The 19,095-nt window shown below is 38.0% G+C and overlaps 1 protein-coding gene across 1 annotated transcript in view; it reads left to right on the top strand.

The window, feature by feature from the left end:
- Window positions 1-19,095, top strand: part of LOC121945899 (MDM2 binding protein) — a 36,320-nt gene that overhangs the window by 7,145 nt on the left and 10,080 nt on the right. The window contains exons 8-13 of the mRNA XM_042490266.1: window positions 3,110-3,226; window positions 12,102-12,196; window positions 12,534-12,600; window positions 12,775-12,892; window positions 13,443-13,622; window positions 16,741-16,854. Of these exons, the coding sequence (XP_042346200.1) occupies window positions 3,110-3,226; window positions 12,102-12,196; window positions 12,534-12,600; window positions 12,775-12,892; window positions 13,443-13,622; window positions 16,741-16,854 (691 nt within the window). The remainder of the gene's footprint in view (window positions 1-3,109; window positions 3,227-12,101; window positions 12,197-12,533; window positions 12,601-12,774; window positions 12,893-13,442; window positions 13,623-16,740; window positions 16,855-19,095) is intronic.

The raw sequence follows: 19,095 nt of genomic DNA, 5'->3' as shown, positions 1-19,095 counted from the left end.
GCGCAGAAAAGTTCACACCAAAACAGTCTAGATTGATAAATAGCATCACAGGTATGAGAAAAAAATATGTTTTTTTGATTCTGGGGCGAACTGTCCCTTTAAGTTAGCATATCACAGCTCATTTCTGCAGTTTTTGCAGTGCAGAGAGGTAGGCGAACCCTAAACTCAAACTTTGCCAGGGGGTTCTGAATCTATTTTTCTGTTCTCAAGTTAGATTTTTGTTTGTTTTTTCCAATGAAATAAAAATAATGGCTTTTAACAACAGTACATGATTTCATTCTCCTCACTAAAAAGATGAAAATAGTTTCTATGATGTAATTCATGCCTTTTACTTTTTTTTTTTTTTTTAACCACACCATATGGCCAAAAGCTGGCAAACCACCCGTGTCCACATTTTTTCCTTTTTGTCTGATGTGATTTGGGCTCTTTACCTCCAATTAGGGGAAATCATCATGCCACAGCATTCAAAGATTTTTTTTTTTTTTTTAGATCAGGGTTTCTCTGCCTTTGTTAAGCTGGCACAGAGCAGGACCAGAGAAGTAGGTGGGGATGAGGGATCTGTGAGGGGACTTAAAAATATTCTCTCCAGACATGTTTTTAAGAAATAGAAAAATAATCTGCTTTGAATAACATTTTCTGTGTGATGAAAGTGTTTTCCACATTGTTCACCCTCATTAAAAAATCTAGAATCTATCATAATGCAAATATGTTGAGCACAAGATGTCTCTTGTTAGTCCGTTGTCAGTGTGTGTTTCCACACGATGTTTCCAGAGATTTAGGTTGCAGAATGTAAAAGCAAACTATACGTTGTTCTGCATAGTGATGCTCAAATGTCACAGTGACAATAAGAAAAGAGAACATTTTGACAGGAGAGGGACTTTAACAAACAAGTGCACTTAGTCAAAATGAACAAGAAAGTAGGTAAAGTAAGTTAAAGATAAGTTAATTCATTTAATTCTACCTCACAAGTAAGCTGATTCCTTTGCTGGCTCGGCGTTTTTGTGACGTTCACTGACAGCATCGATTGAGAGAGTGGGAGTGCTGGGGTGGGCGAGTGAGAGAGGGAGCACACATACTTTATATTGGCAGAAGGAGAGAAGTGTGAACTCACCACTTATTAAGAAATGTGGGCTTATTTACTTCTGATCTTTCAAAGTTCAAATGATCAATACTAGAGAAAGATAGATGAAGGATGAGTCTTTTTTCGATTTTGTTAAGTCTTCTTTTTCGTGTGGTTGAACAGATGAAGAAATGAAGTGGAGAAATAAGTATGTGGTCTGGAGGGGCAGTAAGAGTTTTACTGCCGATAGCCTGAGGGTGGATACTCGGCTCTGATGCTCAGCAAAAATGATGACAGGGCACCAAATTGATCGTCTGTGAATGGGTGATGAGTTCTTCAGATAAAATCTTTGCAGCCTCATAGCTGAGAATTGTTTTAGACAATAGAGAGATTTCAACTTTGTGGTAGCATTTTGAGGAATGGCCATTTCCTGTTTGAGCATGCACAAAGGCCCATAAAAAAGTGACCTCTCCACTTTGTTTTGGAAGAACTTGACTGGCCTGTTACGAGCCCTGACCCTCGAACATCTTTGGGATGAACTGGAATGTTTCAGTGATGCTCTCAAGGCTGAATAGCAACAAATTCCTGCAGCCATGATCCAAAAACATCTTCCCAAAAGAGTGGAGTCTGTTACAGCAGCATTTGCCCATGCTTTTGGAATGAGATGCTAAACAATAAGATGTTGTTGTAACTCCTGTGTTACTTCACACTTTTGGCTGTGTAGTGTGCTTTATTTCCTGTAGTAGCTTGGATAGGAAGTGGATAAGCTGAGGTGAGTTGACAGCTTTTTTTTTGTTGCTACTCTGGAGATTACTTCACGCCTACTTGTACTTCTTTCTCATTAAGCGGAAACTCTGGCAGGTGCAGTAGTTTGGGCTGAAAATAGGCCGAATTGGCCAATTTAGTGCTTTCCCTCCATGTTTCTCCAGGGAGAATCAGCAATCTGTTTTACTGTGGAGTTTGCCTTAACATCTCATACTGTTGGGTTTTTGTAACCAAGATTTTCAGTTGCTACTCTATGATAATTTAAACATTGATCAGCTTGTCTCTGAAAACATACAACTTATTTATGATAACTATTGCATTTCGCAAAGAATGCCAAATGAGGGTATATTCACACAGTCAGGTCAAGGTCTAGTAGTTCTTACTTCTTGTTTAACATAACTCAAATTGGTGTCTCAGAGTTTTAGGCCTTAGACACTGGAAGTTGAAGCAACCTTTAGATTCAATTCTGATAATATTTCTGGAGTCTTTGTTTGACCTTTTGACATTGTTTATTGGAAATAAGATCTAAGAGGGTTATCAAATAGATGTAGCAGAGGCCACATATAATCAGAGTTTTCTGTTTGAAGCTGAAGATTTCTGGCTTTTATCTCTCGTGCTGTTGCCAAAATCCATGGCAGCCGTTTTACATGTTTGATGAGGATTTTCTTCTTTGCTGAAATTTCTTAATAAAGTTTGCAACAGGAACCGTTTGTGTTTAACCCTAAAATAATTTTCAAGTGGCATTAATTGATGTTTTGGGGAGCAGCACAACAAACTCCAAACTAAAACTATTAAGTAAAGTTGCAGGCCAGTTACATTTTTATCCCAGTCAGCTGGCGATGCAATTGTGCGCTTGACGAAAGTTTTCTCCAGTCATCTCTGCAGCGTCTACTGAGTTGGAGTGTGCTGAGGCAAGCATGCAGCTTCTCCTTCATGAAAGTGACCTTTTCTAAGTTGCTGCCTTCAGAAGTGAGTGGGCTCCGGCAGTCAGTCAGTAAAAGCTTCACAGTTTGAGAGTGGTGGAACAAAGGAGAATACCCAAAGGAATAAAAGCCTGTCTGTTAACAACCACCAGCACTTTACAGCCGTGTAATACATAGCATTACAACTAATATGTGTGTATGTGCACGTGTGCCGTTAACTATACAGCCATGTGAGAATGCAAACCATGCCTGTTTGTGTGAGTTAATTGGAGAAAACACACTTTATAGCTGCATGATAAACTTTAACATTGTTGGTCAAAGAATGAAACAACTTTAAAGCTTTTTTCTCTCTTTTCCTCAGTACATGTCGGAGCTTCGTTTCGATGGCTTTTCTCTGCGCTGTCCATTGCATCACACATCAGGAGCCAGTCTCTTGCAAGCTCCCTGCACCACTACAGACCACAAACTGCAGTCTGAGGTGAGTCATGAGCTCCTTAATACCTGTCTTTATTGTCCTACCTTTGAAATAAGTTTGAATCAACATGTTAAAGTGAAAAGCATTCAACATGTTTGCAAAGGCCCAAACAACATCAATGAACTAATGGGCTGATAGTTGAGTCGCCTAACGTTGCCTGTGTCTTAGCCAAGAAGTTGCACTTGAACACACCGCAAAGACAACAGCCAAGGTGACAATGTGACAGGAAATAACACTCCATAGCAGCAGGTGGCAGTAGTCTGTATTTGTCTCTCAAAAATCTTTCCTGCAAGAAAAACCGGACAGATACAAGACGCTCATAAGTGAAAGAGCACTTTAATAATAACATTAATAACGCAACACAAATAATTTTGAACCATTTCCGCTAAAGAGCTCAGTGACTAAAAACATAATCTTTCATAATATGACAAGTTTGTTTCAGTCTCACTTCCTCTTGACTTTAGCCTTTTTTTTTTGTTGCTTTCCTCAATTCAAATTTTCTTCTTGTGCGGTGAGCTGAATTACCAATGAGTGAGATTTTATTTACTGACAGGCTCCAACAGCTTAATTGCTTAATTGGCCAAAAAACAGGCGACAAAGCTCAACTAGTGCCAACGTTGCGGGATGCACTGCAAAAACTAGGGAGATAGACGCTCACAGATGGCCCAACGTTGACCGACGGCCAGCTGTCAGCTTTGTGTATTAGGGCTCTTAGAACTCAAGAAATTACACTTTATCTTTTGGGAGGAGACCATGAATGTAACTATAACTTTTTTTATTTACAAGACAACTTTATGTCGCACTTTTCACAATATTAAAAGAAATGTAGTGAATAAAGAGTTATTATTTCTGTGAGTTCACTGATAAACACCCATATAGCTGCGTCCATCTCAGTCACAGTCTCATTTTTCATGGCTACAATATGAAATGATGTCCCCAGTCTTAATCCCAGCTACAAAGCTTTGATAGCCTGAATGTTTCTCCAAGTCAGTGGGCACAACAACAGACCTTTTTTGGATCATTGAATGAATCAGAGATGTGGGCAGCAATTTAGAGGTCTGGAACCGGGCTTTGTCCTAACTGCATCTCATTTAACTTTTTCAAACACCTCAGGGTAGATTTATGGGTTTTATTGCCAGACACTTGTATTGTGGTTTCAAAAGTCCAATTGTTTACTTCATTATTTCTTGTTTGTTCCTCTGCGACAAAGATTTAGTCTTCAGTGTGTCAGCAGTGGCCCCACAGTAGCAAGCAGAGTCTGCTGCCAGAGTGCTGTAGGCCCTGCACTTGATCCAAATGCTGTCAGTGAGGAAATCTTGTTGAGAGAAATGTAATTTGTTATTATTTGCTGCATCTAGAATGAAGAATGTAGCCCGATTCAAACGGGAGTAGTAATAAATGGTGATCTCTAATAATTTGTCAGACTTGATGCAGTAATGGTCTGTGACGTGTGCAAATCGGCGATGTCCATAATTTGTCAAGCAAAATCTCCACTGCAAATTCCCTACCATATTTTGCCAATCCAAGAAATAATGTCGTGATAATATAAGTCCTTTGGCAAACAGCATGTCTGTGATTTCGGGGCAAATTTAGGTTTCTTTTCTGCCTCTTTTCTTGCGGCAAGAATTGAGGCTGCGTTTGCAAATATAAATGAAAGCTTCCAGAGTGTTTTGGGTGCAGGAGGCTCATCTCACTACACAGCGTGGAGGCCCATTTGCAGAGAGAACAAGTTTAAATGAAAGGAGCAAAATCTCAGAAGACAATGAGATGGATGGTGTGACAAAGTGTAGCAGAATTGGTTCTGTTTGTTTAACCAACATTTTTATAAAGGAAAGAGAAAAAATGAGATTAACACCATATATCAAAGCTAGTGGTGCTGTGTAGTGTTTCTATGTTGTGTTGAGTGGATTTACAAATGACAGTATGCATGATATCCAGGGGATAAAAACAGTAAATTCAGTAAAGGAATTATTTTGCTCATCCCGTGCAAATGTGCTGCACAAAACACAGATTGTAATGATGACATTATATCAGTGTGTCTAGGTTACTACAAACTTTTAAAGGGTCTGATTGACAGGATGATGAGTAGATAATGACTTAATTTACATTTAGGGTTGAACTGTTCCTTTAACCCCAGTTCAACTCACATCTTACCTCCAAGCTAAAGAGTTGAATGAGCTGCACACAGTCCCATCTCCTAATGATTTCTGGTGGCTTGAAGGAGATGAGTTCAAAAGGGTCACTTCCTGTTTGCCCTTTAATCACATTGAGGAACCCGTGACTGAAGGACCAGCAGTCAGATAAATCAAATGTATTTTATCTGCCAAATGAATGCTGACCTCTTGTACCTGTCATGACCTCATAGCCAGAAAACAGAATTTGAATATAGACTTATCACAGAGAGCCAATGGCCGAGGGTTTACAGATAGAAATCGGCCCACTGCAGTCAAATGTTGCTTCCTAGATTCTGCACTCATCTTTCTTCCAGCCATCTTTCTCCACAGTTTATATTCCCCTCATTTGAAACGAACTTTTTTGCCAAGTTGCATCTTTCACTATTCAGTTATCAGCTTTTGCTTTTTTTTTTGCCAGATTTTGCATTCCACATTTTTAATGGAGTGGTTCAGAGTTATTTGTCTTGAGGTGATATGGAACAGGCTGGTGCTGAGAAAAGAGAGCGAGCTGTCAGCAAGCTGTGATATCTCCATCCAGCCAACATGTAGCCTCAGTTAATGTCTCAAGTATCAACACTGTTGAAAGTAAGTGATTCATATGACCTTATGTCAACCTGCGTCTTTTAGCTCTTATTTATTCAAAAACTATGACGTTGCCAGACATTTCCATTGTGCACAATACATAGATTTTTTTTCGCTTTTATGTTTCAGCTGTCTTAATTTCAGTTTAACTCAGTGATCACAGAACGCTGAAATACTGTGGCTAAAGTACCACAAGAGACTGTTATACTTAAGATATATTATTATTTTTACAGCCCAGACGGAAACTTTTTCAAACAGGTGTAAATCAGTTATTGATTTAATCATTCACACTAAGTGTTTCATTGATTTATCAATTAATCATTTGGTTTAAAAATAAAAGTCAGAAAGATATATAGATATATCTATATAAAGATATATCTTATCTAATTTAACTACATATATATATATATATATATATATATATATATATATATATACATATATATATATATGCATAGTAACATATATATATATGTCCGGTACAGACTCACACAACCACCAGCATGGCTGTTGACTCCTGGTCTTTTTGCTTGATAAATTATTTCAAAATAGTTGCCGATATATTTATGTTGATCGACTTACCAATCAGTCAACTAATCATTTCAGCTCTCCTATAAATATTGTGACATGCTCTGCTCTTAGTTGTTGGATGATAACTGGGGATGTTTTTTAAGTAATCAAGATTGTTTTACTTATTTTTTAAATTTTTTAAAAATTTTCCTCATTCTGTTGGCCATTTTTTATTTTGCCACTGCAGCAGTCACCAACTCAGAATGAATAACGTAGGTTGACAATGTTTACCCTATAAGAGCAGAAGTACTAAAACCCACAGCTCACTTTTGTTGTATCATGTAATAAGTCATAATCTGAGTGTGTGTACTTTTCAGTGAAGATGTTGTGTGTTTATCTGTTTGGGGGGTGGTTGTGTGCAGTGTAAAAGCTGTGTGTTTGCATAGAGAATTCACTGTGTGAGACTAGGTCTTTTATAACAGTTGGCACAAAGTTTTTTTTAATGAGTTTTCTTATGTAAATTAACATCCATAACAATAAAACTACACAGAAGCTGTGCCCAATAACTTATGGCCTGATATGGGGTCTAAAGCGCACACACACATACACACAGGCTCTGTTTATTAGCATTAATAGCATATAAAGACAATTGGTTAAAAGGACGTCTGCTGTACACAATAAAGAAATACTGAAAGAATTATGAGCTCTTCAGACACGCGTTGTTAGTGGCTGTTGTAAGTTTTATATTGTTTAATATGTTTGTTGTGTTTAACCATAATCTGCTTTGTGAGTTTGTATCTGGCAACAGATAGTTTGTGTTTGTTGTTGTTGTGTGTGCTCATTATTAAGTTAACACAGCAGAGTGCCACAGTTAAGGTGTGTGTATATGTTTGTGCATGCTGCTCATTTACATGTCTGTGGAGAGTGTGACAGTGTGTGTGTCTCTGTGTGTGTGTGTGTGTGTGTGTGTGTGTGTGTGTGTGTGTGTGTGTGTGTGTGTGTGTGTGATCTGATCTCATCAGATCTGTGCACAGAGAAGCAGATGGCGGTGATTGTCTTGGCACACAATAAAAAAAAATACTCTGAGGACCACAAAACTATCACATTTCCCCTCTGCTGGGATAACTGACTGTAAAATCTAAAGTGTGCTCAGACAAAAACTATTAGGCCTCTTTACGGTCAGGAGTAACTGTCGTGATAATTACTAACACTCACAGACGCTCAGCCTCAGTGGGCGGGGAGGTCACACTGTGCTGTGTGAGCACTGAGCTCAAAGTGTGTGTTCAGAGTGTGATTTATAAAACCTAAGCTGCAGGCGAGTATGAACTATACACATGCTTACTGTAAACCTTCAATTAATATCCTGGGCTATTATTTGCTTAAATCATTGAGCTCAACAGACTTGTATTTGGGAGAGGCGTCTATTTGGGATGGGCTCTTAATTTCACACTAAACTGTTGCTCAGCAGAGACATTTTTTTAAAAAAAAAACATGGGCAGAAGGTAACGAGCAGCGAAAGAAGAAATGAACCAGAAGTTAGCAAGAAATCTGTGAAAAGTACAAAAACATTGCCTGAAAATTTGCAAAAAAAACCCCTAAAAAACAACAGCAACAAAAAAACACAAACCCAAACACAAGAAAAAAAAAACCAAAAAACAAAACATAAAATGAGAAATTATCTAAAAAAAAAACTTATAGAGACTTATTAGAGAATTATAATAATTCTCTAATTCTGTAATAGTTCACTGCACATTTTTCCTTTGCCTTTTAAAAAATAGTATGCTACATCTACTAATCTCTCTTTTCGTGTGTCTCTTGTTTACTAAGCCAGTAATACTGTCTTCTTTGGTGCTCATGGTTTCAGTAAAATTAACTGAATAATTGAATTGTGGAGATTCTTACCAAGCTAACGCTGTGTGTAGTATCTCCATATTGACTAAAGTTAATTAAGGTTATCTCCAGCCAGTAGCCAACAACCCGATTTTATACATCCCAAGAACCTCTATAAAAATGAACTGCATGGTAACCGGACCAGGCCTGTAATTGAGACAGGCCTTTATTTGTCAAAATGTATCACCACACTGGGCTAGTGGAAGGGACTGAGCGTCTTAATGGGCCTGGGCTTATATTTGAAGTTTTATGATATATCACATTGTTGTTATATCATTGTCTGTTACATGGAAAATATGTTTAATCACGGTATATTGAATTTTACGCTGTTGTATTGATGATATAGTTAATTCATAAAGACACTTTATAGGCAAAATATTGAGATGAGAATCTGTGTTTAGAGCGAATAGATTAAATATTTGTCAAATCAATTTCGTATAAGAGTTCAAGCAAAAAAGTAATACAGCAAGTGGACAGTAAAGGAAATGTTGCTATAAAAGCAACTTTTTCAAACACATTTTCAAAACAATGAATATCCTCTGAATCATGTCCCAGTAACCTTTTTTGTTCTTCCACCTTCGTTCTCCAGTGAGCTGTTTATCAGAGGAGCTTTTTATTAATAGTGAATGTTCTCCAGCACAGATCCAAATGCCCTGCAGTATATTCAAATGGTGACATTAAGCCACTCTCTCGAGTGTCCTTTTTAAGAGCGCCTTAACTCTGTTTGTCAAGGAAGAGAAAGGTCTTCATATTGCACTTTCTTCTAGGATTAAAATAGCCTTTTGGCCACAAAATCTGCATTTAAATTTCTGCACTTCCTCGACTCTTGAACTAGTCCGACAACAAGACGTATCTGTGAGCTCATGTTTTATTTGCTCTGGCAACATGAGTCACATGAGTGCAGATTTTTAGCGACCTGGTCCGCCTTAGGCAAATCTCAGCTGTTTGTCCAATATGGGCTCGGTTGTACGCAGTGACTGACAGAGGAACGCTGTTGAGGCACATGATTAACAACCAAGATGGCTGCCGCTGCCGTGCAACGTTCTTTTGAATCTGCTATGGAGTCTTGATTTAACAAACTGTGCACCGGCAACACAGAGGGAAGCTAAATGCCTTCATCTGCACACACTGCACACTGCAGCGACACAGAGCTGGTTGAAAATCTGCAAATTTTCCCTTTAAAGCTTTTGTTGATAAGGTAGATGTCATACTCCCATCAAAATTTGGAATAAGTTTCATTTACCATGTGGCCTTGCTTGTTGCCAAAAAGATGATGCACAGTAAAAATCCATGTTTTGTTGCTCTGATTGGTTGTAGGTCTATCCAGTTGTTTCTGGAGGCATGTTTGGCTTACAGCCGTTGTTAACGTCCCCTTGAAACTGAAAATAAACCGAGAGGTTACACAATATGCAATAGCAGGCTACTCCTAAACCACTTATTGATGTTTCCATTCGTGACCAACAGGAGTCTGAGAAGCTATTGGGCCTTGTGAAAATGGTGCAGCTGTCCAGCCTGAAGTTTTCTCCATGCTGGATGAGGTGCTTTATCAGTTTGCTCGTATTCCCAGTTTTTACTGAAATAACCCGTTCACATTTTGTGCATATAGATTTACCATCCACAACAGAGGTGAGGTAAAGCCATAATTCGGAATGTCTTGGTGGCATCACGGCACTAGCAAGCCAGCTCATCAAATACACCACACTTCAATCACTACACACACACACACACACACACACACACACACACACACACACACACACACAACGCATAGCTCTGGGCCAAGCACACATTGAATTAAGTTACATTTATTAACTAGTAAGGCTTACAGTGATTGGCTACAAACAAAAACACACAAATAATTTTTTTTTTTCGAGAACGAGGGACAAAAGGATAAGTGCAGGTATTGTTTGACTGCAGGAGTTTCAGAACCAATAGGAACCGAGTTGTTTCGGTCGATACCTTAAAGATACTGAGTACTGATACCCAGCCTTATTGTTAAGTCATTTTTGTCAGCAACATCACAATAACTGCTTATTGATGGCTTTTGTGTTGAGAATTCATAATAGACAGTTTACATTACTTTTAAACCTTTGCCTTTCACAAATAGAAATACAAGTTGCAATTTTAATAATTTGATGCCCGATATTGCTGTTGAACACAACTTTACGAATGTTCCCCAGCACTGTAAATATAATGTTTTTGATGTATTTGTGGAAGTAGAGAAAGTGTTGCTCAGTGAAGGTTTCTGTGGCTTCACAACAGCCTGTTATATCTGGATGAATGGTGCACAATGTAACACAGCAACAGACTTTCCTTTGCATATACAGCACTTACTGTTGATTGCTGCTTGGCTCTTTACATGGAAAGTACATGGGACAAAATTGCAGCAAGCTGTGCAGACAAATACGAGCATAATTTGTCCTGCAAAGGAAAAACACACAGCAGCAATCAGAATAAAGTCATTTTTGCACTGATTACATGTTGAATCATCCAGAGTCATGCTGAACTCCCAAAAGCCTTTTAACCACAAGAATATGCAATTTTAAACCACTACAAAGGACAATTTCAGTAATGAGGACAGTTAAATATTGGAGGTCACTGCATTAGTCAGTCTCTTCAATCGGTTCAACAAGGGAGTAATAAACTTGCCAACTTGCTAGCAAAACTGGGAATTTGACCCAAGTTCATTAAAATCATCATCTACTCTTAATCTATAAGAGTGTATCAGAAATAGGTCAGCACTTAATTCTTTGTTCCAGATCAATAAATTATGAGATTGAGATTTCAGGCTTACTGTGGTATTGTAATATTCTGTATATGTGAATGACCTGTTTTTCCATGTGACAAATGATTTATATATTATTGATTTCCTCATAACATAATGAGCTCATTAGATAAGTAGGACAACTGCAGACTGTTGAAATCTATTTCTTTTTTTTTTTAAGTGAGCTTCAGTGTGTTGAATACCTGATTGGCTCCTACAGAAAACAGACGAGGGTCTGTGTGTTTAGGTGGTTGCTGTTAAAGGTGTTAAAACGCTGAAGCGATGAGTCAGTAAATCAATTTGTTGGTCAACAGCAAGTTAATTGACAACAATTTGAGAATATTTTGTCTTTTTTTAAATTTTCTGTAAATTTATTCTTTTTGTATATACTTTTGAAGTATGAAGATGGCACCTTTACCCCTTTGGAATATATGATGAACATTTTTTTCTGTTTTTATGACATTTTATCAACCAAACAATTTAGTAAAAAATTTAATTAAAAAAAAGAAATTAGTAGATCTATTGATGATGCAAAAAAGTTTTGGTTGCAGCTCTAGTGTTTAGGCAATAATATAGTGAGTATAAGGGCGGCTGTCTAATTTTTTTGTGTGTTTCTCACCTTTTTTTCTGTGCACACACTTGGACTTGTCTGCACCAAAATATGTTTTGTCTTCCACATTTGAAACCAAGGAAGATCAGACTTCAGGGTCAGTTATATAACATCCCTTCTGAACTGGTTAAGGTTCAGTATCTTGCTCAAGGACACTTCAGCTGCATGTTGGTCTTTCAACTGCTGGATGCTCTCCAACTCCTGAAGCTGTTCCTCATAAACCACTGCAGTGTTCTGTGTGATAACCCTGTTGTTTTATCATTCTCTTCTCTGTTTGTTTGTTTCTTGCTTTCTTTCTTTCTCTCCCCTCCACCCTCCTCTGTCTGTACGTCTGTTTTGTGTTTACAGGTCTTCCATTACTACGCACCAGTTTTAGATTTGATTCAGCTGGTTAACCTGGCAGACCTGCCCAGCTTTTTGATGTCTACAACCCAGTTTGAACTGTATCCTCATTTGTGGTGTGTGTTTGTGTGTGTGTGTGTCTGTGTGTGTGTGTGTGTGTGTTTGGAACCAAAGCATCATCATTTCTTTCTTCATCCACATTTAAATGGATCCATCCATCTAGATCCAAACAGTTTAAGTGACAGTAATAAAACAACCTTAACTCTTTATCCATACAAATAGATTTTAATACGCTTGAAATTACCTGATTGAATACAGGTTTCATTATAAAGCTTCAGCTGCTTATACCGCTGACTTCTAAGGATTGTCCTGTCTTAAAAGGTGGTTGGTAGCGCCTTTTCCCCAATATTGTGTTTTTCCTTCACCACCAATGAACAGAAGCCTGTCTGGGAAGTCAATGAAAGCTCAACTTCTGTTGGACCAGCTGAAGTCACTGCGTGGAAAGGTATCGGCTGCTAAACTTTAATCTTACATGTACGAATATTAAAAAATGTAAGCCATAGAACTTTATAATTGCTAATCAAGTAAGTAAAGAAATTGCATCTGAACTCCCATACAGTAGATGATGCATATAAAATAAATCTTGTATACAATTTATCCACTATTTTTCCATCTCCAGGTTGGAGCATTGTTCAGCCTGTCCTGTATAATCACCCCCATCGCCCAGCCTGCAGCCAGTCAACTCAGCTCTCAACGCTGGAGAGAGTCTATAACCAGGAGACCAAAGTCTTTACCTGGTAAGACTGTTTTTTTTCTTTTCTTTTTCTTTTAGTCCTTTTTATTGCCTCTTTAAATGGATGACCATTTGGCAACAACAGAGAGGAGCCATATCACCTTCCACGGGGAAATAAATTGGTAACTAGGATTACACTGATATGGATAATAAAGCCCTCTGTTGGGGAAGCAGACTCGGAAGTGGGACTGAATCAATTTGGAAAACACTGCCTGAAGAAATCAGAACGAAATTCATGAGACAAGATATACCTGATATAACCATACCCTTGAGGAAATTGGATTGCTGCAGCAAGTGGTAAACAATAAGAATTGGTCAGAAGGGATTCAGTATACAATACGCTTATCTTCACTTGAATAAAATATGTTAAGTAGACTTGTATGGGTAAAATATTCATAAATAAAACATTTATAATGCTGAAAAAATGTCGCTGCAGCAGCAAACCATAGAACACAAAAAAGTTATTAAAAAAGTTGGTAAAATATGAAAAAGTAAAAGTCCTTTTATGTTGTTAAAATCAATGTAATCTCACTACTTTTGTCTGTACCCTGCAGTGCCCGATGTAGAGGTGAAAGGTGAGAGTGCCCATTACCTCCTGCTGGTCCAGGGCTCAGATGATGTTGGGTGCGGAGTATGCAGGGTCAGGATGCTGCACTCAGACACTCAAATCAATGGAGCGGCTGCCATGGCAACCATCTCTGGGTTGCTGAGAGAAAAGCCTCTGTCATCATCAGGTATATTATGTTGTCATGTTCAAAGAGGTGCGTGTGTGTCAGTGTATTTCTGTGTGGGCCAGTGTGAATGTTTCAGTGTCACTTTCATTTGTTTAAATTTTGTTTAAACATAGCATTTTGGACCAGAAAGTCTGTTTGAGACATTAAAAAAGTGATGGACCAAAACAAACTTTATCTAACTCAATCAGATTCCTCCCCCTCTGTAGTTGTACTACAGGGGTTTTTAAACTCTGACACTCTGGGACCCCCTCAGTTTAAAATCAATCACCTTTCACTATCCAGACCCAGTAATGTCAAATACACGTAGGTAGTGCGACATGAAAACATATTTTGCAACATTTAAAGTCAGCTGTGAGACAACTATCACTGGATTATTTTGATACTAAAGAAAACTTAAAAACGTGACGACTCGCAGGCAAGTTCTGAAGTTATAAGGAATGGGGAGGTTTTTCTGTCTGCGATTTCAAAGTGGTTTATGAATGTTTATTTGGAATTGACATAATAGGAGATAATGATGTCCCCACGAAGTGTTAGTCACACTGAAGCTAAAAGAAAATGTGTATCATGTCTGTGCATTCACTTATGAGCCGGAGATAAAGGAGCGTAAATTTTGATGCTAAGGGTTTAAAACTACCTTAATTGCCTTTCCGAGCTGTGTGTCACAGACAATGCTGCAGCTCCAACAGCTGACCATGTTCGTGCGCGGGCAACATCTGCAGTTCGAAGTACAATAACTAATTATCTGTTGTTTTCAGAACACCAGCATGCACCTGACCTTCTCACCTCCCCTCTCTCTGCTGAACTGTAATCAAATGTAAAAAGCACTGCAGTATTTTACCAACATTTGGATCTTTAGGACCATTTAACAGTAATTTGTTTCTGTGCCATATTGTAAAGAAAACCCTTTCAAGTCTTTTTTTCGAAAGGAGCTCTTCAGCTTGATTGGAGTAGAAGCTCCTCTGGCTTCATTGACAGAATGAGGAGTTGTCATTGTTCATCAGGCAAGCCTGAATTATCTTAACTGTTTCTCCTTCATCCCTCCCTCCTCTCTCTCAGCACTGTAAAATTGGACTGTTCTGTTAAGGATAATCTCTTTTTTTGCCACTAAAATAAGAACAATTAATCATAGAGAAGAAGAGTAATAAAGGGCCTTAAAGAGACTAATGGGTTCAAAAATGAGAAGGCAAGGTGATGAGGAGTGAGTGAGTGTATAGACGGATTAATAACCGAACAAAAACCTTGGCTGGTTATGGCCGAGTAGGAAGACAAGCATGTGAATCATACTGTTGTTTGTTTTGTTCTCTAAACTTAAAGCTTTTTTGAGATGAAAGTCCTTCATTGTTCTTGGGCTTTATACGATATTCAAGAGACCTACCGTGGTGTTTCCTCCCGAGAGTTCCTGCTGTTGTTAACATTTTATGCAACCTTCAGGAGAAGGCTTTTTTAAAAAATACTTTAAATGCAGAGGAAGACTATAAAAGGTGCCCTAACTGCTGCAATGACAGCAGAGTTTTGAATAAAAATGAAAGTCTTAAAATGCACACCTGAGGGTTGTTGCACCTGAACACAAAGCATGAAATGCTCAAAATACCTTTGTGTCCCACACTAGCACAATGTTTCAATGCTCTCTGGCCAACAAAGGGGTTACAAATTTAATTAAGGAGCTGCATATGTCACTCAGATCATTAATAAAGCAGCAAACAACTGCTTGCTTTGTTTTGCTTGCTTCGTAAGAGTCAAGAACTGAGTCAAGAAAGTCATTTTCATGAAAGTTTCCCATCTGCTAGCTAATGTGTTCAGCTTTGCACAGCACTCATACTGTCGTTATAAGTCAACCTGAACCAAGGTGGTGGAACGGCATCGTCGTGTTAGTATAGCACCCACACTCTGGTCCAAGCCCCTATACCACTGTGCGCTCTCAATACAGCCGCTGTTGTTGCCACTGTTCACCACATTAGCGGCTTTAGCTACTAGATTCTAATTTGGTCACCTCCATGTTAAGAGCACGTGCAAGTAACCCCAGCTCATACATATGCTCTGAAATGAAGTGGAAGTATGAAATTAAATGAATTGAAGTTGCATGAAAGTTAAATTAGCAGAAAATGTAAATACTCAAGTAAAGTGCCAGTACCTCAAAATTGTACTGTATTAAATATATGTACTTTGTAACACTCCATCACTGGACGTTGCCTATTCATAAGTCAGAGCCTGCATGTTCCAGTGTTGTGGCTATTCAGAAGATCACTGTTTTGTCATAGAGTTAATTAGATTGCCTCCATAACTGCAATGAATTCACACAAGTAACCACTGTCATGTTCACTTTCCGATGTTAATAACAGAACAAATTTTCTGAATTTTTTTTTCAGAATCAAGCCAGTTAAAGTTGATTTTGAAGTGAAATCTGCAGAAAGTGATTCACTACAATATACATTACAATCATTACACACATTTATTTAACTTAGATCTTGACCTCCCAAATATGGCGCCCACGCAGACGCATTGCGGCGAGCTTAGAGCAGCGTCCAATGAAGTATCTACGTTTCTAATATCTATGAATTTGTCCACATAGAACCTTTCATAAAATATTGTGCGAAAATGCACACACAATAGTTCATATGATAGCCTATGAATAGCCTCCTTACAAAACTGCATGGGGCAGATTCCTTATTTCCTCCCATCATCGCATTGGTCACATAGACTCAGCCTTTCAGAATATGTGGCTTTAGTATAATTTGGGTGCATCACTTTTTGTATGAAAACTTATGAACAGGTTGTAAAAAATAGCCTGCATACGTTTATTATTGTTTACTAATTTTCTGGTTCCCCAACTCTTTTTTACCTTAATATGCATTAATATGGAGTAGTAGTAAATGAAAAAATGAGTAATAGTTTCACCCAAGAGTGATTTTTTTTCCTCTTTTAGTTCAAGTAAACTGACCTTCTTGTGTAAAATCTGTGGAGCATTTCTTGCTCCTCCGTTGCCCTTGATCCCACTCGGGAAATCTAAAGATGTCCAAGGAGTTCCTTACCAAACAAAACACAATTGAGTTTCTGATCTGTTTAATGAACTCATTATACTCTTTTTTTTTCCATTCACTACTTCTCTCTCTTTTACCAGGAGGAGCTATAGGCAACATCCTCTGTCGTCTTCCCTGTCTCCAAGGAGACAACTTGCTGAAGAGAGAGCGGAAGGTGACTCAGGTCCAGAGACTGGTACTCAAAGAATACCTCAGTAAGTGCTACATCTGAAGAGCGTCTTTAATGGAATACAAATCACAGAAAGTGCTGTAGTTCTGGGAACGAATGTAAACATTATGTAGACAGGAAAATGCTGCACATTGTTGTAGTCAAACAGATTTCCTCACCATTTTTGTTGTATTTTGGTGCTACCACTGTGCTTTTGATGATTAAAAAAATATATATTGTCATTGCTGCTGTGTGAGACAACAACACAACAAAATTAGGCTGCCACTCCCTGATATTCAAAACATAAAAAAAAATATAAAAGAAAGTCAAAATAGGAGCAGTACTCAAAGTGCCATCCAGTGTGCAAATAAACAAAAACTAAGCAGCACACAATCTAGCAGCAACACAAGATGCAAACCAGTATTGTTAATTATATATACAGGTGTTATTATTGCTTGCATGCTAATGTATGATAATAACCAAGACAAGCCGCCAGAACAGCTCCTTGAGCTCGCTAAGACACGTCAATCAAACTTTAATGCCCCCAAGCAGGATGTGGAAGCGACCTCTCACAGAACAGTTGAGGAGAAAATGGATTTGGGAGTTTAAAGGGAACAGACTTTTCACATAACAGACACACAACATTTTTTACATATCCAACTCGGTATGTTGTCTCATTCTCTTTGTTTGACTGTTAGAAAAACAAAGGTATTTTTCACTTCATGTTGACTCAGCTACAGACACACTTACATAAACCTGACATTGCACACTGTTCAGCAGTTTTTTTTACAATACAATATGAAGGAGGTGTTTTAAGAAGGATGTGTTTGCCTCATGATGCTAACTCTTTCCTGACACTGACAGCTGCTGGCTCACACCACTCTCTAATTTGTCTCATTCACCATTTCATCTTTTTATGTTATCCAGACAGACACAACCACTCATTGTGCCGGTCATGGAAATTCTGGAAAAATCATGGAGATTCACAGTCAGGTTTTCTAGGCCTTTGAGAGTCATGGAATTTGTAAATATCATTTAAAAGGTTTTTTGAAAAAGTTAATGAATTTTGTTATTGTTTTGCAATTGAATTCAACACAGTAATCCTTAGTTTATAACCTTCCACAGCAGAAAATGTATTCTCGGTAGGGATGCGTAGCTGTAATACGTGTCATCGTCTGACATTTCATTTACCATCACATATGTTTCTCCATTCCCTCCTCATGTTGCCAGCTAGCTCATACGTTTGAAAAATGCTGAGCAGGTGGGGCAGGAAAAAAAAGTCTTTACGAGTCCATTCAAATTTTATGGAAAACTTTTGAAATTTTGTCCATAAAAATGTGAGGGAACCATAATATTAATTCTTCATGGTTTGGGAATCAACACATACTGTATAATGTTTACTGTCTTTGATGGGAGAACACATCATACCATTTGCATCATGGCTCCTATCTTCAAAAACAGGTCATAAAAACTAGTCTTTTTAACCAATAAATCTATTTTGATAATTTGATAAGGGCTAAAACATTTATTGATTAATTGTTCAGTCAAACCACAAAAAGCACATTAGAACCTTTTTTTTGATAACTTATCATTTTTTTTCTGTAGTTTTGAGTAAAATTGTCAAATATTTGCTGCTTTTCTCTGTTTTATGTCATAATGAATTCATGTCTTTGGGTTTGGCATTTTTCACTATTTTCTAACATTTTAGAGACAAAACAATGAATGAAATAACTGAGAAAATAATTGTCAGATTATGAAAATAATTGTTAGTTGCAGCTCTTACATGAATAACAGAGCATTGATCTGCAGTTGTACTGTAGTTAAAGACTGGACATGTTCCCTTTATTCAGTCACCCGTCAGTAGACAAAAAAGGTTAAGAGTCCTCAGTGTTGACTCCTTATATTAATTCCATTGAGCTCAATTTTCAGTCTTTGAGAGTGCTTGTGTTTGTATCTGCTATCGGGGCCACGCAGAGCTTCCTGAACTGTCGTCAGTTTGAACTCTCGGCTCGCTGCAGCTCTCAGCACAGAAGGAATGGTGCATAGAAGGACTCTGTTGAAATATCATTATTTTACAGACGCACATAATGTCCCCTTGGCAGCCAAAGATAGTGAAACACCAGTGGTGTGGAGCCAGATTAAAGGAAATGGAGTAAAATTCTTCAGACTTTGGGAAAAGCAATAGGGTTGTTCTTTGAAAAGGCCATGAGCAGAATGAAGAGTCCTGACAGACCACAGGTCTTAATGAAATTCACTGCAATATATTCTGACTTGGCATTAAATTGGG

Source organism: Plectropomus leopardus, chromosome 7 (genome assembly GCF_008729295.1).
Source record: "Plectropomus leopardus isolate mb chromosome 7, YSFRI_Pleo_2.0, whole genome shotgun sequence".
In the NCBI taxonomy this organism is placed as follows: domain Eukaryota; kingdom Metazoa; phylum Chordata; class Actinopteri; order Perciformes; family Serranidae; genus Plectropomus; species Plectropomus leopardus.
This window is presented reverse-complemented; position numbering and strand designations above follow the sequence as displayed.